At 46.9% G+C, this 20,927-nt stretch overlaps 1 protein-coding gene across 1 annotated transcript in view; it reads right to left on the bottom strand.

The window, feature by feature from the left end:
- SLC45A1 (solute carrier family 45 member 1) overlaps positions 1 to 20,927 on the bottom strand; it is a 217,707-nt gene that overhangs the window by 77,941 nt on the left and 118,839 nt on the right. The window contains exon 4 of the mRNA XM_078641000.1: positions 17,891 to 18,115. Within this exon, the coding sequence (XP_078497126.1) occupies positions 17,891 to 18,115 (225 nt within the window). The remainder of the gene's footprint in view (positions 1 to 17,890; positions 18,116 to 20,927) is intronic.

The raw sequence follows: 20,927 nt of genomic DNA on the forward strand, positions 1-20,927 counted from the left end.
TAAAGCAGGGTCCACCAGGGTAGCACCTGGATGGGAGACCCTATGTAAAAAGTGCACAATTGTTAGGAAGATACGATCTCCACGGCTGCACGACATTTATTAATAAGTAATTGATGTTCATGATTGGAAACAAAGTGTTTATTGTAGAAAAAAAATGGGGGATGTTAATAACTGAGTGAGTGGTTGTTCATATCATTACACGAAGTGTACAGTACAGCGCAGTTACAGGTGCAGTATTTGCCTGGTCTTGTTTAGGAGGGGTATAGTGAATTGTGCTGATATAATTGCTGTATGGTATGAATTATTAAGCGACTGGTTCAAATAGTGTCACAAAAGCGTAGGAGGCTGCGCAACACAGGAGAATAAGTGCAAGCCTTTGCGCAGAAATATACCGCCTATTCCACAAGTGTCATTTTCGAGGTCGCTGATATAAGGTTTTACTAGTGCCCCACAGCAACTGTGTGGTTAACTGAGAAGGCCCAACGGTCCCCTCTATTGAAGTCAGGTTTTCTAAAACGCTTTCCTGTTTTATTACACGGTGTTAATTCTTGTTTTCAATTCCAGGCAACCTTAACTACATTATTGGCACATTTCACTCGCAGACAGGGCACACGACGTGGCGAGGGCCGTGACCGCAGACCATCACCACCGGCGAGTGCACGGGACTGGTCGGTAAGAGGGGTACGGGGGGCTAGCATTTCATCGCTCCTGGTGGCCGCCGGGTGGGTCTACATTAGGTTTACTCACCCCTTACATAAGCGGACAAGCCGCTAGTGTTGCGGTCGCCGTTGCATGGTGCTGAAAGCCCCCTGGTGACCCTCCATCTGTAAGGTACACACAGTTGACCTGTTAGTAACTAAGTAGGCAGCGGGTGTTTTTTGGGGTAAGCGACATGCCAGGTCCAAGGGGTGGAAAAAGGGGGTCCAATATGGAGGCTATGATGCGGGCTATGATGCGGGAGATGAGCGACATCAAGCAACAGCTAGGACAAATTAAGGAGCGGGAAGCTCGGTTGGAGGACAGAGAGGGCGAGGCACCAGGCCCGTCCGGGAGACCGATCCGCAAGAGGGTGGCACCAGTGCCAAGAGGGGAATTTGTCACCCCGCAAGGGAAACCTAGGTCCAAAAGACCCAAGGAGGCGGTCCCCATCCCAGGCTCAGCGGATCCGTTACCAGCCGCACCGCCCGCGGTGGTCCCACCCCCGCATGTGCCTACACCCATTGCCCCTGTGGTGCCGGTGCCGGCAGGTCAACCAGTAGACGCTGGGTCTGCTCCCGCACCGGTGCCCACAATCCCGGGTACAGGCGGGCCACACCCGGCGCCCGCCCCGCCAGCTGTGCCAGGACCACTGGGCATAACCCCAGTGGTACCTGTTGTCCCGGGGGGTAACGTAGATTCAATGCCGCCCGAATTGGTATCTCAGTTAACGGCCATGATGCCATGGCTCCAAAAAGGGGGAGCCTTCCCGAATTCTGCAGACCATGCGGCAGAGGCGGCAAGGTTCGTAGAAAAAATCAGATCGGCACCGATCGCCGACAGTGTTGCATTGCCAATTTCTTCTCCCCTGGCAGGTCCAAGTGTTCCCCAGCTGGACGGAGTACAAGGGCAGCCGCCCCCGGTGCCCGCACCTGGTAAGGAAGTGGCATTGCCACTCTTGGGGGACGGTGTAGTACCTTCCAGGAGCGAAAATCTAGCTCAACATGTGTCTTTAGCTGTTAAAGAAATGATTTGGGCTGATAAATACGTGTATATTTATTCTTTATTATTGGATAATAGGGAAATGGAGCAGGCAAAAGCACTGAAAGAGTGGATGCTCCCAAGTGAATGGAGGGCGCAGTGTACTAGATTCAGGGTTGAAGAAAATCTCAATAATTGGATGCAAGCATGGGCCGTTTTCACTGCAGTTAAGGCTGAGCGTCCTCCAGATCTGCAGGCTGCATTGGCTTGCTACTCGAGCAGGATTGTGGGGTGGAGTCAACAGTATTCTGGGGAAGCATGGAAGGGTTATGATGTGAATTTTAGGAAGGCATTGGAATTCAATAGATCGTTACCATGGGACTCGGTAGATTCCATGGCCTGGCACAAACAGTTCTCTGACACTGCGCCTCCCCCTCAGTTCGGTGCGGGCAAGGTGTTCACTAGACCGCAGCAGCCCTTTCGGCCCCCCCAAACGAGTGAGGTACCTGGGAAATTTAGGGCAGGTGGGCCAGAGAAGAAAGGGGTGTGCTGGGATTTTAATAAGCGTACCTGCACAAGGGCCGCGTGTAAGTTTAGGCATGCATGTGCCTCCTGTGGGCACCCCTCTCATCCAGAATCTACCTGTAGGTCCAAGCAAGGTAACACGGGACAGAGGGGTAGGGGAAAGCCACTATAAGTCAGACAGGTCACGCCCCCCCACTCCAGTGGATGTGGTGGCAATGATACCATTGTTGAACAGATACCCTGACCACAAAGCGGCCACCCTACTCCAGGAAGGTTTTTCTAAAGGTTTTAGGATCCCGGCCGGGGGATACACAGGCAGTGCGCACTGTAGAAATCAATTATCAGTCACACACAATCCGGCTGTGGTGGCCGCCAAAATTGACAAGGAGCTTTCCTTAGGCAGGATATCTGGCCCTTTTTCTGCAGTGCCAGTACACAATTTTGTGTGTTCCCCACTGGGAGTTGTCCCCAAGAAAGAGAAGGGGCAATTCAGATTGATTCATAACCTATCAGCGCCAAAGGGGGCCTCACTGAATGATGCCATTGACGAAGGGATCTGTAGTGTTAAGTACGCCTCTTTTGATCAGGCTGTGACCTTATTACAGGCCACTGGACCCGGGGCGCTGATGGCGAAATCAGACATAGAGTCCGCCTTCCGCCTCCTCCCAGTCCACCCGGCGGACCAACATCTTTTAGGTTTCACCTTTAGGGATAGGTTCTACATGGACAAATGCATGCCTATGGGTTGTTCTATTTCTTGCGCCTACTTTGAGATGTTTAGTTCATTTCTTGAATGGGCCATGAGACAGGTAACAGGCCATCAAAGGGTCATGCATTACTTAGATGATTTCCTCTTCCTCGGTACAGCGGGTTCTCAGGAGTGCGCACTAGCATTGCAGGAATTTTGCGTGCTCATGCGGGCTTTTGGGGTCCCGCTTGCGCCTGGGAAGACGGTGGGCCCGACCACCTGCTTGGAATTTCTGGGCATCGAGATTGACTCAGTGAAGAAATGTTTTAGACTACCTAAGGACAAGGTGCGCAAATTCAAGACGTCGCTACAGTTATGCCTCCGGAAGGAGAAGGTCACTTTGCAGCAATTACAGGAGGTGGTAGGGCAACTGAATTTCGCACTAAGAATCATCCCAATGGCTCGCCCCTTCTCTCGCTCCATCGCGCACGCGATGAAGGGGCTGAGGGAAAAGCACCACCGCACGCGCCTATCGTCTGAAATTCGCCAGGATATGCTTATTTGGATGGCATTCCTGGAGGATTTTAACGGTAGGGTGGTCTGGCCCGGCCCGCTCACTACATCAGCGGAGTTAGGACTATGGACTGATGCGGCCGGTAGTGTGGGCTTTGGCGCCATCCTAGGGAATAGGTGGGTCGCTCAACAATGGCCAGAAGAATGGAACACATGGGGTTTGCTCGGCAACATTGGCTTCCTGGAACTGTTTCCAATATGGGTGGCACTGATGGTTTGGCCCGAACACCTATGTAACCAATCAGTGGTGTTTTGGTCAGATAACATGACAGTGGTGGAATGTATCAATCAACAGGGGGCGCGGTGTCCTTTCATACTTCGTCTGATCAAAGAGATTGTTCTGCGGTGCCTTAAACTGAATGCTAATTTTAGAGCCAAACATGTCCCTGGTGTTTTAAACAATGCTGCTGACTCCCTTTCTCGCTTCAAAATGCAGGTTTTCAGGGAACATCTCCCCACAGCAGACCCCTCGCCAGCACACTTCCCAGCGGTACTTTGGCAGATTGGTGCCCCAGATTACAAGACCTCGTGGTCGCTAGCTTAGCCCCCAGGACCAAGACGGCGTACGAAGGGGCGTTTCTGTCTTATTGTTCTTTTTTGGGGCCGCAGTGGGGAGTGCTTTGGGCGAAGGAGGATGGGTTTGCAGCCTACTTAGAATGGATGCACAAAGAGGGGCGCTCAGTGGCAGCGGCAACCAGACATAGGGCAGCAGTGTCATTCTTCGCCCAAGCTAGGGGCTTCCGGGATCCCACCAATACCTTTATGATACGCAAGGCTTTAAGGGGATGGCGCCGTATTCAGGGACACCAGAAGGATAAGAGGAAGCCCATGGGGTTGGCCCGGCTAACAGCCTTACTGGGCACGCTGGAGATTGTTTGTAACTCAGAGTGGGAAGTGCTTCTTTTTAAGGCGGCATTCTCCCTGGCATTTTATGGGGCACTGAGAATTAGTGAACTTGTGGCAGGATCTAAGGCTGACATACTAGGTGGCTTGCAGAAGGCTGGGGTGACGATAAGGGGTGACACCATGTGGGTGATTATCCAGAAATCAAAGACCGATCAAGAAGCTAGGGGTCACACCATAGTTCTGCAACGGGCCCCCGCCAACCCGTGCTGCCCGGTGAGTCACGTGGAATCACTCATGGGATTATTGGTCGGTTCAGCAAGCAGGGCGTTGCTCTGTCACGCCGACGGGAGCCCCTTGACCAGGTATCAATTCAGGAGAGTGTTCGAAATAGGGGTTACAAAAGCGGGTCTTGATCGTAGAGATTTTGGATCTCATTCCTTCAGGATTGGGGCAGCAACTGAGGCGGTGGTGGGGGGCCTCCCAGTGGAAAGAGTGAAGACAATTGGGAGGTGGTCGTCAGACTGCTATAAACGTTATGTTCGGATTGACATGCTATGATTACCTGTCACTCACGCTTGGTCTCTTTTCCGCTCTCTTACAGTTTCTCAGACCTGTTACGCAGGGGAGGAATTTGTCGTCGGGCACCGCCAATATTCATCGGCACGGAGCGGCGACCAGGAAACAACAAAGAACAATGTCTGGATTGTTGGTCATTCATATGTGAAGCGAGCGGAATGTGTCTTCCTGTCAGGTGACAAGAAGGAAAGGGCGGCACAACTAGGGTTGAATATCACGTTCTTTGGCAGAGGAGGGTTGTGTCTTCACGAGTTTAGGGGATTCTTCCAAGGGCTGTTAGCACGCCAGCGGGCTCCACCGTCAGTGGTGATACTTCACCTTGGGGAGAACGATTTGGCAACACTGGGCAGGCGCATCTTGATTGAGGAGATTATCTCAACAGCGGGTTGGATAGCTAGGACCTGCCCCGGGTGCACACTAGTATGGTCACAACTAATACCTCGACTTCAGTGGCGGGGGGGCGATTCAGTCAGGGCGTTGAATCACTCGGTAAAGAGGATCAACACACGGTTGGATAGGTTGTTCCGAACCCCCGTGTTACAGTCAATACCTCATGGGTGCATCTGGGGTCAAAAGTATTACTTGAAGGACGGGGTTCACCTGACAGAAGAGGGTAATGTCCTATGGGCTGACAATATCTGGGCTTGGCTAGAGGGCTGGGGTAGGAGGATGTGTCCTTAGATAGGGGCTAGAGGGGGAGGCCAGATCGTCGGTTAACAATACTGGCCTGTGGCGGTAAGGTCATTATCGGTGAGCACATATTTGAGGTCTGAGGGGGCGGGCATCATCCTATGGAGGTTCCCGCCCAGGGGGAGGGGCCTGCGGGCCACTCCCAGTACTCCAGGGGCAAGGTAATATGCAAAGGAGCGCGGGTAGGAGTAGTTCACGCTTTCCTTAGGCTGGTAGCCACCCCGCGCGCGTGGACTCATGACGCCACCGGCGCAGAGTAAGGGCCCTCCTTTAGTGGGTAAATGGAGTTTGGGGCGTAGACCGGGCAATTCCCGGGGTAACACTGCGCATGCGCACTTCTAAGGGGAAGGCGCAGCTTGTAGGACCTGACACCGGTAGTGACCCTGCCATATGGCCAGAAATGTACAAAAATCAAGATAGGATGTTTAGTTAAGCTAGGAACAACTTGTATTAGAGTTTTGTTAAGGTCAGGCTCTCAAACTTGTTGATAACGATTGTATAACTGAATGTCCTGCTGATTTTTGTATTTCATTGTTGATTATGCAATTAAAACCCTTTTTTAATTTCATACTTTAATAAATACGGCCGGGCGACTAGCGCCCGCCTTCCAAAAAGTAAACACGTCTCGTGTCCACGTTCCTTGGTGTTGGGTGCCGGATTGGGGGGGAGGCGGCAGCTAGTCGCTGACCATGTGAAAAGGGGGGGCCCTCGGCCCCCCCGCACGCATGGCGGCGCGGCGACCGCCTCACCCCCTCTCCCCTCGGGTCCTTCGACGGTGGGGGCGTGCCCTGGGGGCGCGGCCCACCGCCGATTGGCCGGCGCCCCTCCTGACCCGGAATCAATGGACTGGTTCCGGGTCGGGGGAGGCGGGCGTTAGGAGGGGCCACCCGGCCCCTCGGGAATAAGAGGTTGGGAGCGCCCAGGAGACCCCCTTGTCCCTGGACGCTCCCTCGCTGAACGTTGTGCCCCGCGTTCGGGGCTTCTTTGTTTCCCACCCACCATCCCTTGGTACAAAGTTTAAGCAGCGTTATGTCCGGTCTAATGGTAAGTCTCATAAGTATAGACCGCGGGAGAGAGTAGGCTTTTTGTTGTATTTTGTGATCTGTTGTCAGGACTTTTTTCCCTTTGTAGAAAAGTGATGTATGAAGTGAACTATAGTTGAAGATATGTGTCTTTAGGCCTTTTTTCCCTTTGTAGATATACGTGGATATTGTGATTATGAGCAACATGCGTGAACCGAATTGTAATTTTATGCCATGTGTCGTTAGGCCTTTTTTCCCCTTTAGCTATGCGTGGATACTGTTATTTATTAGCCAGTGTAGTTGTCCTTTAGACTTTTTTCCATAGGTCGTCGTATTTATTAGGTATGGGGCATGCGGTAAGGTCATTATCGGTGAGCACATATTTGAGGTCTGAGGGGGCGGGCATCATCCTATGGAGGTTCCCGCCCAGGGGGAGGGGCCTGCGGGCCACTCCCAGTACTCCAGGGGCAAGGTAATATGCAAAGGAGCGCGGGTAGGAGTAGTTCACGCTTTCCTTAGGCTGGTAGCCACCCCGCGCGCGTGGACTCATGACGCCACCGGCGCAGAGTAAGGGCCCTCCTTTAGTGGGTAAATGGAGTTTGGGGCGTAGACCGGGCAATTCCCGGGGTAACACTGCGCATGCGCACTTCTAAGGGGAAGGCGCAGCTTGTAGGACCTGACACCGGTAGTGACCCTGCCATATGGCCAGAAATGTACAAAAATCAAGATAGGATGTTTAGTTAAGCTAGGAACAACTTGTATTAGAGTTTTGTTAAGGTCAGGCTCTCAAACTTGTTGATAACGATTGTATAACTGAATGTCCTGCTGATTTTTGTATTTCATTGTTGATTATGCAATTAAAACCCTTTTTTAATTTCATACTTTAATAAATACGGCCGGGCGACTAGCGCCCGCCTTCCAAAAAGTAAACACGTCTCGTGTCCACGTTCCTTGGTGTTGGGTGCCGGATTGGGGGGGAGGCGGCAGCTAGTCGCTGACCATGTGCTGTCTCACCTAAAAAAGGCTTATTCCTTCTAGACTTGCAAACATAAACATATGAGTAAAACGTTTTTTGTTATACATGTAATACATTAACATACTTATAAATAACCAGTGTGGACATTTCCTGATTCTCAAAGATTTCTGGCCCACAAGTGCATTAACCTGGCAGTCCTAATGCACATGAATCGGTATATTGTATTCGCTTTTATTGCTGCCTTTAACCTCTTTCCTACTCCTAGGGCCCTCGTTACCACAGGTTTCTTATGTTTCCTTCAAAGATTCTTCTGCTGTCTTCTGTGAGGGAGAAAGAGGAATTACCAATGGAATCAGATCTTGCATTTTATGTAACCTGCGCTCACACCCTTCAGCATCTAATCTCAGACCTAGCTTCTTTTTCCCTCTTTGTGTAAACTTAAATTAAGACAGTCAGCATTCCCCAGGCCAAGAGGGCACTTCATAAGATTACGTCAGCATTGGGAGCATGAACTACTGTGCACTACAGAAACAAATCACGCAGGCCTCAAACTCCCGGATGGAACTATTTACAGTGGTTAAAGCCTTGATCACCCCTCATGAAATAACACTCTTCCACAAGCCACAAAGGAAAGATGTCACGAAATAGCCTCTTGCTTTACAAAGCAAAAAAAGTGACAGATATTGATAGCCAATTTCAAGGCAATACCGAACCAGCTCCTGAGGAGGAAATTAATGTCAGGAAATTATCTTCAACTCCAATGCTAGCACAATTCCCTAGGCTCAATGAAGAAACCATCCTTAATTTGAAAAGGGTAACCAAATCAGGATCTCCATTAGACCCTGCACCTCCGTATATCCTAACCAAAGCCTCAGATGCTATTCTCCCTTCTCTAATGGAGCTACTTAACAGCTCACTAGACGTGGGTGTGGTTCCAAGACACTGGAAGCATGCAAATATTAGATCTTTACTAAAAACAAAACACTTTGGGGGATATTCCCAAGAACGTGTGATAACCATCGCAAAATTAACTTAACACAACTTCCAACATGACAGTCTATCGCGGGAAAACAACTCCGGGTTAACTCAGTATTCACAACACAGAGGTATAATGCGTCAAATGCCCGCTATAAAAACAACGCGATGCCGCAAAAATGCGAAACGACAATGCAAAAAAAGTTGTGATGAGGCCAACAGCGATACAAAAAGGAGCGAAAAACGGCGTCAGGCCTGCAAATCCCACTCGTCAGGAGAGAAAATGCACTATAAAAGCAACAAAAAGAACACACCAAAAACAATTCTAACTGTGTAGCAGCATGGGTGCACCCGGACCCAGTGCAGAGGCCAACGCCAACCCCACAAGCCCCACAAACCACTTTAAAAATAAATGTTGTTGCACACACTGCATCGCATTTGGTGATACAGTGTGTGCAACGAAATTCGTTTTATTTATTTTTATGTTTACTTACTTTTTAAAGTCCATAATCCATACATTACTACCCCCCCACCCTGCCCCTCCCCCTCCCCACATCACCGCCCGGCCAGTACTCCCACTATCGGCTGCGGCTGAAATTTATATAGCGCTGGAATGCCCGAGGGTGTCTAGGCACTGCATCGGAGGAAGAATGCCAGGAAAGAAAATAGATTAGGGCAAGAAAAGCTAGGTTTTTAACGCCTTTCTAAAGGAAAGAAGAGTTGTGCTGTTCTTTATGGGTATCGGAAGTGTGTTCCACAGTTTGACAGTGTGGAAGAAAAAACTGCTTCCTCCCCAGCGCACCCTCCTGAACTTAGGTACCTGAAGAAGTTTGCTCGTGGCTGAACAAAGTGTCCTGTTTGGATGATACCATAATTGATGCTGTTTAAGGTATTCAGGTCCTGTCCCCTGAAGGGCATTGAAAGCCAGACATAAGGCCTTAAATTCAGCTCTCTTCTTCACCGGTAGCCAGTGAAGGAGTTTAAGGCCATGGAACACAGACTGGAACCTAGGGATATTCAGCAACATCCTAGCAGCGGAGTTTTGAACCGTTGGAGTTTGAGGAGGTATTGTTTCTGAAGACCCAAATAAAGGGCATTACCATTGTCCAGTCTGGCCAATGCTAAGGTTGTTACCAGTGTTTTAACTGCAGCTGGCGGAATATAAGGTTTCGCCTTCTGAATTAATTTTAGAGTTAAATGCACCTGAGAGGCGACCTCATTAGTTTGAAATTGAAACGTGAGGCTGTCATCAAAAATTACTCCTAGATTTTTGGCCTTTTTTCCTGGGTTGGGAGGTATTCCCATCGTCTGAGGCCACCATTTCTCAGACCACATGGAGGAGTCAGAGCCCAGGAGAAGCACCTCGGTTTTACTTCCATTCAGCCGTAGGCAGTTTGTACTCATCCAGTGATCCACGCAGGTCATACACCGATTGAAGCGAGCCGCTGTTTCATCTGGATTGCCAGAGATGAAAACTACGATCTGGGTATCGTCGGCGTAAGACACTAGCGAGAAACCAAACTGCCTGATGAAATACGCTAGGGGGTAACATACAGATTAAACAACGTAGGGCTCAAAGATGAGCCCTGCGGGACCCCACAAGGAAGTGAGAATTGCTTCGAACACGAGTCATCAATCTGAACAAGCTGTTGCCTATTGTTAAGGTAGGATTTGAGCAAGCTTAAAGCTAAGCCTGAGACTCCCAGCTTCTGGAACTTTAGAATAAGGATGTCATGGTTCACGGTGTCAAAGGCTGCCGAGAGACCCAAGAGGATCAAGGCGGCCTTTGCACCGGAATCCAGCGAAGCGCGAAGCTCCTCTGCTACCGTGACCAGGGCTGTCTCTGTGCCATGCCCCTACCGGAAACCATATTGTGAGGAGTCCAACACATTTTCTGAGGCAACGAAGGCCGTAAGTTGTAGGTTCGTGATTTTTTCCTGAACTTTAGCTGGAAACGGGATCCTAGCTATTGGTTACTATGATCACTAGGATCCAGACCTGTTTTTTTCAACAGGGTAAGAACAGAGACCCTCTTCCAAGCCTTTGGAAAAATACCGGAATTGAAGATCTCTTTAAAAAGCAGACAGAGTTGTTCCCTGATCTCCTCAGCTGCATGTTGGAATATTTTTGGAGGACAAGGGTCAGAGGGAGCCCCTGATTTCACCAATCTGACTATTTGCAAAACATGTTCTATATTTGGAGGGATGAAGGCATTCAAGCCATGATCGAACTGCCTCGAAGGGAGAAAAGGTTGGATCACTTGAGACTCATTGTTATTTCCACAGAAGGTATCATAAATAGAGAGCACCTTGTCCCTAAAAAAGTCTGCCAATTGATCGCAGAAGGCAGCGTTACTGTTCAGTGTGGGTAGGGTCGGAAGCGTCACTAATTCCTTTAGTGCTGAGAAGAATGTTTTGCTTGATTTAGCCGCCTGCTCAATTTTGTTAGAGAAATAACTAATTTTTTCTCTAAAATCATTTTTTTGTAGACAGTCAATGACTGTGTATAGCTCACTTTTTCCACATCCACATAAGATTTTCTCCAGCGCCTCTCAGCCCGTCTACATTTTTGTTTCTTAATGTGCAATGAGTCATCAAACCAAGGTTCTGATTTCTTCGATCGTTTGCTGGTAAATGTTTTTTCAGGGGCTAGAGTATTTACCGCGGTTGTTGTCTGATTATTGAAAATGTTGGTGGCTGTATAATGTTGTAGGGCCCGGGGCCCTCATGCACATATCATGACCACAAGGACACACCCAGATAGTTTGTGGAACTGGCTATGGGCACGTGCGCCCAGCCCCTTTATTGGCAGTGACGCTTGTGCTGGATGTGTGTGGGGTGAGTGTAAGCCAGCCCTCAAGGAGTGGATGGTGCTGGCAACAAATACAACAGTGAACACTATTAAGTCGGAAACAGTAAACACCGGCATTACAGAGACAACAGCAGTGCATTATGGTGGTAGCCGGAGCAAGTACAGAGGTCGCCCAATGAGCACACAGAAGTGTCCATGAGTTACAGTGCACTGAGGTTGGGGGACTAGAGCTGAGCGCGCTCATGTGAACAAAATGTCTAGGATTGGATCCCTTTGGGATATTCCTGATGCAGCTGCAGTGGGGGGGGTCACACTTGCATCGTCTTACTCATCATCGTCCCAGGTGACATTGCTGCGTGAGCTCACCACAGCACATTACCTAAACAGGAATGGACGATGACGCGTGGTGCACTGAGTTAGTGGCACCTGGAGTGCTGAGCAGGGTATCAGGCAGATGATGGGATCCACAACAGGTGTGAGCAACTCCGTTAGTCTGCCAGTACCACTGTTTCGACTATGGCAGATGGTGGTTGGAGGTGGTTCTGTCGATGGTGGCATGTGCCTCCTGTGGTGATGCGACGCCCGGGCCGGTCATGTCTCAATTTGAAGTGCGAGCTCTGGTGGACCGCAGATGAGTCCGGAGGCAGCGGGCAGCACAGGGCCACAGACACATGGCGTTGACGACCCCAGGGCCATCATCTCAGAGGCCATCCAATATTCAATCAGACAGAGTCCCAAACTGGAGCTGCACAGAGTTGGTGGCCCCGGATGCACAGCAGCCTGCACAGGCACACCGCCACGGGACGGTGACTTGTGGTTCACTAAGGTAGGGCCACGCGGACTGAGCAGGTCCTCGACGATGTCCAAAGGGAATATGGTGGTGGGTAGCAGGGGACAGTGGATGGTGTTCTCCAGGGCATGATGCAGAGGGCAGTAGCCGTCCGGAAGCAGCAAATGGAGGAGTGGAATGCTACAGCCTCGTTTCCACCACCAATTCGGTATCAGCTACATGAGGATGAAGACAACCCCCTAGTCCATTGACTCAGACACCACCAAAGTTGAACCAGAGAGTGTCCATGAATGCCGGGGAACAGACTTAGTGGCACCGGGGCTGAGAGGGGATTGCTGTATGGCATTATAGGATTCAAGCAAATTTTCCCGATTCATGCCCTTATATAGGTACAATTCACATTGCCCTAATATAGGCAGAGAAGTCATTCCCTTATTTAGACATAGCCCATGCAGTCCAAATACAGGCATGGCTACTTCCACTCGTACCAAAACGTCACAACGATTTCTTGGAAAATCGGCTTAAGCAGTCAGGGACCTCCCCTTGCTTGAATATTGATTTGTCCAAGAACTCATGTACTTTAGAAAGAACTACTATTCCCTTGGGGTTCTTTACTGACGTTATTATGCCCGATTTTACGTCAAACTAGACACCTTCAAAGTTTAAATATGCCTTCACTTGCTCTAGCAAGACACGGTGGCTCGGAGCAGTTCGACTATCTACTTGCCCGATGCAGCTCGCTACAGCAAGTGCTGAAGGAAGCCGACCCTCCAGCTGACAATACACAATTGGTTCCATATGTCATGCGGACCCTAACAGTCCAACCTCCTATGAGGTTTGTGGAACTTTGATAGGGCTGGCTGTGAGACACCTCCGACTCAGGCGGTTGTTGGTTGGAGGGTACCAGAGGCCAACAGGTGCAGCACAGCCAGCAGCTTTGTCTGAGGTGGGATGTTGGTTGTCCGCTATTTTGGTACCGTCAGCCTGGTGATCAGGATGTGGAGGATGGTTGTCCTTTTGAGCCTGTGGTGGGCAATGACATTCTCTGGTGTGGGGTCTGTGGGGTGGGTGCGTTTTCTGAAGGTCCGCTGTCTTTGTCTGCGCTGCCTCAGTGGTGGTCCGGGGGCGGGGGTCTGGGGTGGGGGGGTCCTGGGGGTGGTGGCGGTGGGTGTTGTGGCCCTCTTGGGTGTCCGGGCTGCATGATCAGTGGCTCAATGGCATCTGTTGTTCTTTAGGTGTGGCTCTGGCCTGGGCTCCCTTTTCTGGTGCAGGCTGTCGTCCGACTTTACACCAGGTCAGAGCAGGTGTTAATTCCCTGCTGCTAAAGCGCCTTATCACCTGTTTTGGGATCTTATCGTAGATCTGGCTGGTCGTTGTGAATGTTGCGGGGTGGTGTTGTCGCAGCTTTTGGCACGGGAACACCTACTCTGCATCTCAATAGCGATAGTTGCTGGGGTCATCTGTGGCGATGTTTTTTGCAGCTGCTATCGCAGGTAAACTGGTGATGTGGGCTGTTAGCCCCAGCTTGTGAATGGGGAGATAAAGTTATCGCCACTTTGACTCCCATAAAGTGCCGTTAACTCAGCGATAGTTCCTTGAGAATATGCCCCCTTAGATCCTGCATCACTTGGTAATCTTCGACCCATATCACTACTTCCTTTTCTTGACAAACTCCTGGAGAAACATGTCAACCGGTTGCTAGTCAACTTTATGAAGGACAATCAGTTTCTCCACCCAACCCAGATGGGCTTCTGTGCTCAGCATAGCATGGAAGTGGCACTTCTGTGGTCACAGAGGAGCTTAAACCTCTGCTAGATAACAGAGGCTGTGCCGCTATCCTTTTGCTCGATCTGAGCGCCGCTTTCAACACCGTTCATCATGCCATCTTGATAGACAGGCTAAGGAAAGTAGGAATTCAGGATAGAGCAATGGACTGGCACCTCTCTTTCCGGGAAAACAGATCCTATCAGGTGAATGAAAAATACTTTTTCTCAGAGAGTTTGCCAGCTATATGTGGAGTGCCACAGGGATCCTTATTTAGCTCTATGCTGTTTAACATATACGTTCGACAGCATGCCACCATAGTGCAAGAATTTAGCATCTTGGCTGTCTTATGTGCAGATGACACCCAGCTGGTTGTCTCTTTGACAAAGGCCCCCAATTCTGGTAACCAACAACTGATACCCTGTTCGAAAATGTGACCTTTGGATGGCGAACTGTTGCTTAAAGCTAAATGGCGACAAGACTGAATTAATGATAATAGAAAACTTGGCAATTCCAAGACCTTTGGATAGCTGGCCAATTGGGATGGGTAACCCTCCTTACACAAAGTCCTCAATAAAGAATCTAAGAATTTGGCTGGATAGTACCCTTGCAATGGACTACCAACACTATCTGAAATGTGTTTCGGGCTACTTAGAATGATCAGGAAGATACTAGCGCTGATCACAGATCATCTAAGAAAAATCGTAATTCTGTCCCTCATAGTCTCGCATTTAAACTACGGCAACTCTCTTTGTGTGGGCTCGCCTAAATATGTAATAAAGAGAGTTCAGGTGGTGCAAAACGTGGCAGCCAGGCTCCTGCTAAAGGTTCCAAGCTTCAGTAAGAGAATCCTTTAAACAGCTCCATTGGCTGCCGATTGAGGCAAGAATCAAGTTCAAATCCCTCTCCATCGCTCATAGGGCCATAAACAATAAAGGTCCAGTAAGGCTCTGAACCTGGGTATGTAGGCATGCTCCAACCAGGCTCTTAAGATCCTTTCAACTACATCTCCTTAGCACGACCAGACTCAAAAGGACAAGATGGGGAGGAAGATCCTTTTCGCAATTGGTACCAAAGCTGTGGAATGAGCTCCCACCAGGTCTCAGATTACTTCACGATGAACTCTCCTTTAGGAAAAAACTCAAAACCTGGCTGTTTCCTCTCTAATGAACCAGTCGGCATAGTCAATCTGTCAGCCCTCACCAGTGCGGGGAAGCCCTCGGGCAGCCATGCGCTTTACAAAAGCAAAAAACATAAACACTACCTGCATCATCCAGCCCGGCAATGGCTCAACACCAGGGCATCCCACGTCAAGTGTGTTTTTTTACAAATGGCAGATGAAGACAAGAATGATTCTTGTTTGGGATTACAACCCTCCCCCTACAGTGGGAGCATCAATCATCTGCAGGGTTAATCACCAACTCACACCTAGACCAGGACATCAGAACTATCTGTACCATACTTGAATAGCACACACCTTAAACTGCATGCACATTCCACTTATCACTACTCATGTGCAAACACTAGGAAACATGCTTCACAACCTCGTGCTAATCAATGTATACTGTGCTGTAATCCAAGCTCACCTCATAGACCTGATGTCACATCAAACACATGATGCTAGCTTGAACACTGAAATGCCCAACCAAGACACTGATGCTAATTAAAAGGATAACAAGGATTTATTCATTAGCACCACAAAACACAATCTTAATTTCAGCGGCACCTCATTTCAGTCCACTTGTCAATAAAGTCACCAAACATTCTGGATAACCATGTAAGCATCCTTGTCCCACAGAAAAGATGGAAATCCAAATCCAAACCATTTGCCTCCTTGTATTTCAAGGAACTCATTGACAAAAAGTACACTAGTCACACATAATGAAGGAAATGGAAGAAACGTAGGTGCCCTGATCATCTCACACTACTAAAATCTATCAGCTCAATGCTCAGCCACCTAATCATCTCAGCCAATGCCAAATACACCAACACCATTAATGAAATATTCAATACAAGCAGAATGCTCTTCAAGGTAATAAAGTATTGTCAGCCCCCTCCTACACCCACTGAACTCACACTTCACTGCCGCTTCTTCAATTATATGAATCAGAAAGTTTTACAACATATTGTTAGCACTAAGCCTAAATCCATTCTGATAAGCATCATACTGTTCAACATCCCTCAGTTATCATCTTTCTAAATCCTCTCACTCACAGACCTTACATACATTCTCTATTTCTTCATAGCCACTTACATTGCAGAGGATATATTTTCCTCATCCTTCATTAAATCCCTCTCGGGAAAAGCCCTCTTGCCCCAACTCAACATTAACATCTCCCTCACACAGACTTATTCCTGTAGGCCTCACGGCTTGGTATATTCTTCCCCTCATCAAAAAATATTGCCTTCTACCATGTTGACCTTCCAAAAGGATGCTCCATCCCCATCTACTCTTCATTGGCAATATCATCGATAAAGCAGTCTATACTCAACTCCAGGGAAAATGTCAACACTAATCATTCTTTTGTGGTTACCTGTCAGGCTTCAGTTCACGCTGCGGCACTGAAAGAGCCAAAAGTGTAGGAAACAGACAAGAATCATTCCTGCCGACAGATTCTTCTCGACCTCTCAGCTGCCTTCAGCATTGGATCACCCACACCCTTGCATCTTGAATAGATATTGCCATAGCTGTCCTTCACTTGTTCCTCTCCTATCTATATAAATATCACCAATTCATCCAGATGGGTACTGTTAAAATTCCAGAAGCTCTCCTTCACAAGGTTCCATCCTTCCCACCCTCATGTACATGGATCCTGCCTGACCCTTATTTACTTCCAACACCATTAAAACATACCAATATGCATATGACACCTAACTCTGAATTAAAATCTAATCTCTTAAAATTCAGAAACTCAAATACTATCTCCACCTCATTCAGGCCTGCATGTTCAACACCAACCAAAAACTCATCCCTCAAAGAACAAAATTCCTACTCCAAACAAAAATGAGAACAATTCAGGCTTATTGCAATGCGCCGACATGGGTTAAATGTCCAAGTTTCAACCAGCACAGTCACTGTGATCCACCCTAGACACTGAGTTATGCATCATCAAGAAGACCAAGTCAAGGTTCCAGTTCTCCCACTTGAAAAAAGTTAAAACAGTCCTGCTTGCAAGACATTTTTGAACTGTTGTCTAAACAATAAACCAATATCAGATCATAAAAACATGACCCAGCACAGAGCTATGCAAAACAACCCAACAGTGAAGGTTAATGTATTTAATGGTGATATTTCAGTGAGAAAGATTAATGATTCATCAAAACCAGATAGGTGCAGTGAAATTGAACGTAAATGAACCCCTGTTGTAGGTGCATCCTTTAAGGAAGGTCATATTATGTGCGTCTTGTATTATAGAAAAGAAACCTGAACAAGTGGCTAAATTCCTAGTCATGGAACCAGAAGACCTGAATTCAAGTATTGGCTTCCATTGCTTAACCACATTTTCTGATCCTCCTCGGCAAGTTCCATTTGTTGTTTTCATAGCTTAGAGCCTTTTTAAGTCTGGCTACAAACAGCTTTAACTGTATGCCAGGCCTATTGCAGGAGGTTCCTTCTCATTCTACCACTAGGTAGCTGTTGGAGTAATAAATGCCACCCTGCTCCCTGCCATCCTGCAGCTGAATCACTCATGTCTTTCAAATTGCCCGGCTTCTTCATTTCATCTTGCCTCCAGGCGGCTGCTGATACTCATAGTGCTGAATGGCTCCTTGTCATGCCACCACCATGCTGCTGCTGACATGAATCTGGAGTATAATTTAATTTGCAAGCCAGACCTATTGGGTTTGCCAATGCTTGTTTAATGCATGTAATTGCCTTTCCATTTTGTATAATCATTCTGTTTACATACACGTTTATTGTCATTTGTTTTTCATCGTGTTTTAGTACTTCACTACAGCAACCGAAGTGTAAGGCTTACCTGCCAGCAAAGCATGAATGTTGAGTCCCCGGTCTTGATCTGATGGGCTGCATACATCCATCATGTATGCGTGGCTGGGGTTATCGGCTGAATCTGCACTGAAGTCCATCAGGACGACTCCGCAGATTGTGAGGATAATACCCCACTTATGGTCACTCACAGTGTCTGTCATTGAAAGTCCAATGTCCCTGCCATTGAGCAACAGCGATAGACCAAATAAGGCACCTGGAAAAGACAGGACAGGCATTAAACCACTCCATCCACACATATGTGCTACTAGAGGAATATTCCTTCTCTATTCTTATGATGGAGCGAGATTTAGAAATATATTTATTTCTGCTCGTGAAGTTTAACTTCCATAATTAATTAATAATATTAATAAAGTGTGCGGTGAAAATACTAACTAACTTAGAATAAAAGTTGCATCCTCATGAACACGCGGGAGACTAATATGTGTGCTCATAAATGTGCAATATGTTGCATTTGCATGTGTGGTAAAATAATGAATTAACCCTGTCTTTTGTCATGTCAGAACTAAATGCGGCCGTTTATTAATGGCATGTGCTTATTTCTGTGTGCTCATGTTTTGTTTTTCTGTCTTAAATGTTGCACGAATTTTGTTCGTTGCTTTCATTTGCCTATGCTAGGTAACATAGATTAATGGGTTAAAATTAGCAAAGGTGGGTGGGTAACAGAACAAACTTTTTTTCTTGTATTAATTATTCTTTTGTGTTTGTTTATGCACTAGTTTCTGGAAAGAAGGCTTGAGGCCTAGTCTGTCCTAATGTGCAGTTGACAAAGTTCTGCTCAGAGTAAGCAAGAGTCCAGTGCTGGAAAAATCCTTGCCAAGTTTTAAAGGAGAAAAATTACAAACGTGGTTGTTCAGTGAACTGACTGTACTTTTGGTCTGCATGGCCAAGGCCAGGAACCGGCAGGGAGATTGTCAAGCTAAGGAAGTCGCGGACACTTTTATTAAATGTTGCAAACTGGAGGAAGCTTCGTGACTTGGAATAAAGGACAATAGACTCTTTAAAAAAAAGTCGGAACTGGGCTCCAAAGAATGTGGTGACATTATGGTCCGTCACTTGTCAGCCAATGAGGACTCTGAGTGGCAGAAAAGTATTTAATTTTTCTTAGATTAAGCTAGTTAGAAGGGTATAAAAACTGTCCCCCTGGGAGGGAAGCCGCTGCTGTTTGCTGTTTTCCAGAAGGGCGTATCGTGCTGTTTGGACTTACTTGGAGCACGTAAGAGACCTAGGCTTAAAGACTTTTTCCCTTTTTTCCTAATGGGGCAAGTGTAGCTAGGGACTTAGGGTTTAGATGATGCCAAAATCCTTATTTCAATTAAAATTTATGCTATTTGATTTGTTTGAAACTGTCATTACCTTTTTGCTAAATCTTAAATAAAACGCTTGAATAAAATGATTCTAATAAAATAAAATGCTCATTCTTTAAATATTGGTTAATAAACGAGATTCTTAAAACACAAGCTGGCCTTGTTATTTATGAATTTTAGGTTACCATTAGCAGATCTATTTGCCTCAGTGGCTTAATTAATTAGGGTTTGTTTAAGTATAATAAATATGTCCTACTGCAGTTGTATATAAATGTATATATTTGAGAATAGGTTAATTAGGTCACATGATCCAGTTGCTCAGAATATGTCATGTTAGTCTATGGGCCTTGTGAATAATTTATGTTTAATGGTGAGTATTGTGGAGTAGGGTAGTGTTGCTCATGGCATGTTTCTATAGGGCCGCTGGATCAATTAACTGGTAGCAGAGATACGGTTGCTATGGTAACCAACATGTTACATGGTAATTACATAGGATCGATGTTTAACATATGTTAAGTTTTGTTCACTTGTTATATGTAGTCGAAAGATTTTTCCTGTAGTGTGAAAAATCTAAGTTGTACCGGTACAGAGTGGTGTAACACGAGTGAAGTTACACGGTGCATTTGATCTGTTCCAGAATAGTGGTATTATTTTATCACTAGTGTTGTGGTTGTACAACACGTGTTAGGGATATAGGTGCGATAGGGAAAATTGTATAGTGAGGATTGTCTATGAAATCGTAGCTTTGAGTATAGGGACTGAGAGCCCGTTTATAAAACTCACTGTGAAAAGAGTAATAGATTATATTCAAACTTGAGTGAAGGGTAAAGTAACGTCGTTTATTTTACTGGCGATTCAGGATTTCTATGGTGGGTTAAAGTCCTGCCAGGATTTCATATATATGTGGTTAGGGAAACTTTCCGTTTAAAAGTGCGTAAATGATTTTGTAATTCTGTTTGTGTCAAACTTTGAATTGCCACTTTATGTGCATTCAGAGGGAAACGAGTTCGTTATTACTTGTTTGAAGGGTAGAGTAAAAGTTTACTTTATCAACGAATGTATATTCTGTGAGAATAGCGTTGTCTATTCCACGCAAAGAATACTTGCATAATTGTAAAAACTCTCCTTTATTTTAGCGAAACAGACAATTGATTGGTTCTTTTTGTCGTTATTAATTGAGTTTCATTAAAAAACGTTCTTAAAATGGTGCTGTGAAAAGTTTTGTGAAGGAGGGGTGAGCTCTGAGAGTGAGACGAGAGAAGCCGCAGCGGCTGGGTACGTCACAGGGTCCGCGCTGTTATTGGGTAACATACGTCACAGCTAGCGCATTGATTGGTTCACGTGACTCTGACAAGCTGCAAGCTGATTAGTTCTTAGTGAAAACAGTAATTCTATTGGTTGAGCAAGGTGGTGACGTAGCTTAACCTGATTGGCTTGTTGGTGTGTTTCGCGCACGGATTGGTTGGTTTAGCGGAACATCTAAAAAACATTTGCGATCATTTAAAATTGAACAAATTTGATTTAAAACATGAGTTATTATTATAAAAAAGAGGAGAAAAAGCTTACATTGCTTCAGAGATTTAAAATTTTTATTTCACCCGATAAGAAAATTGAAACGCGAGGTGGAAAGTTACTTCATAAATACAAAACACCCGCAGCTTATATGGAAGGTGAATATGGTTATCACACTTGCCTTTGGTT

The sequence above is a fragment of the Lissotriton helveticus genome, chromosome 5_1 (genome assembly GCF_964261635.1).
Source record: "Lissotriton helveticus chromosome 5_1, aLisHel1.1, whole genome shotgun sequence".
In the NCBI taxonomy this organism is placed as follows: Eukaryota; Metazoa; Chordata; class Amphibia; order Caudata; family Salamandridae; genus Lissotriton; species Lissotriton helveticus.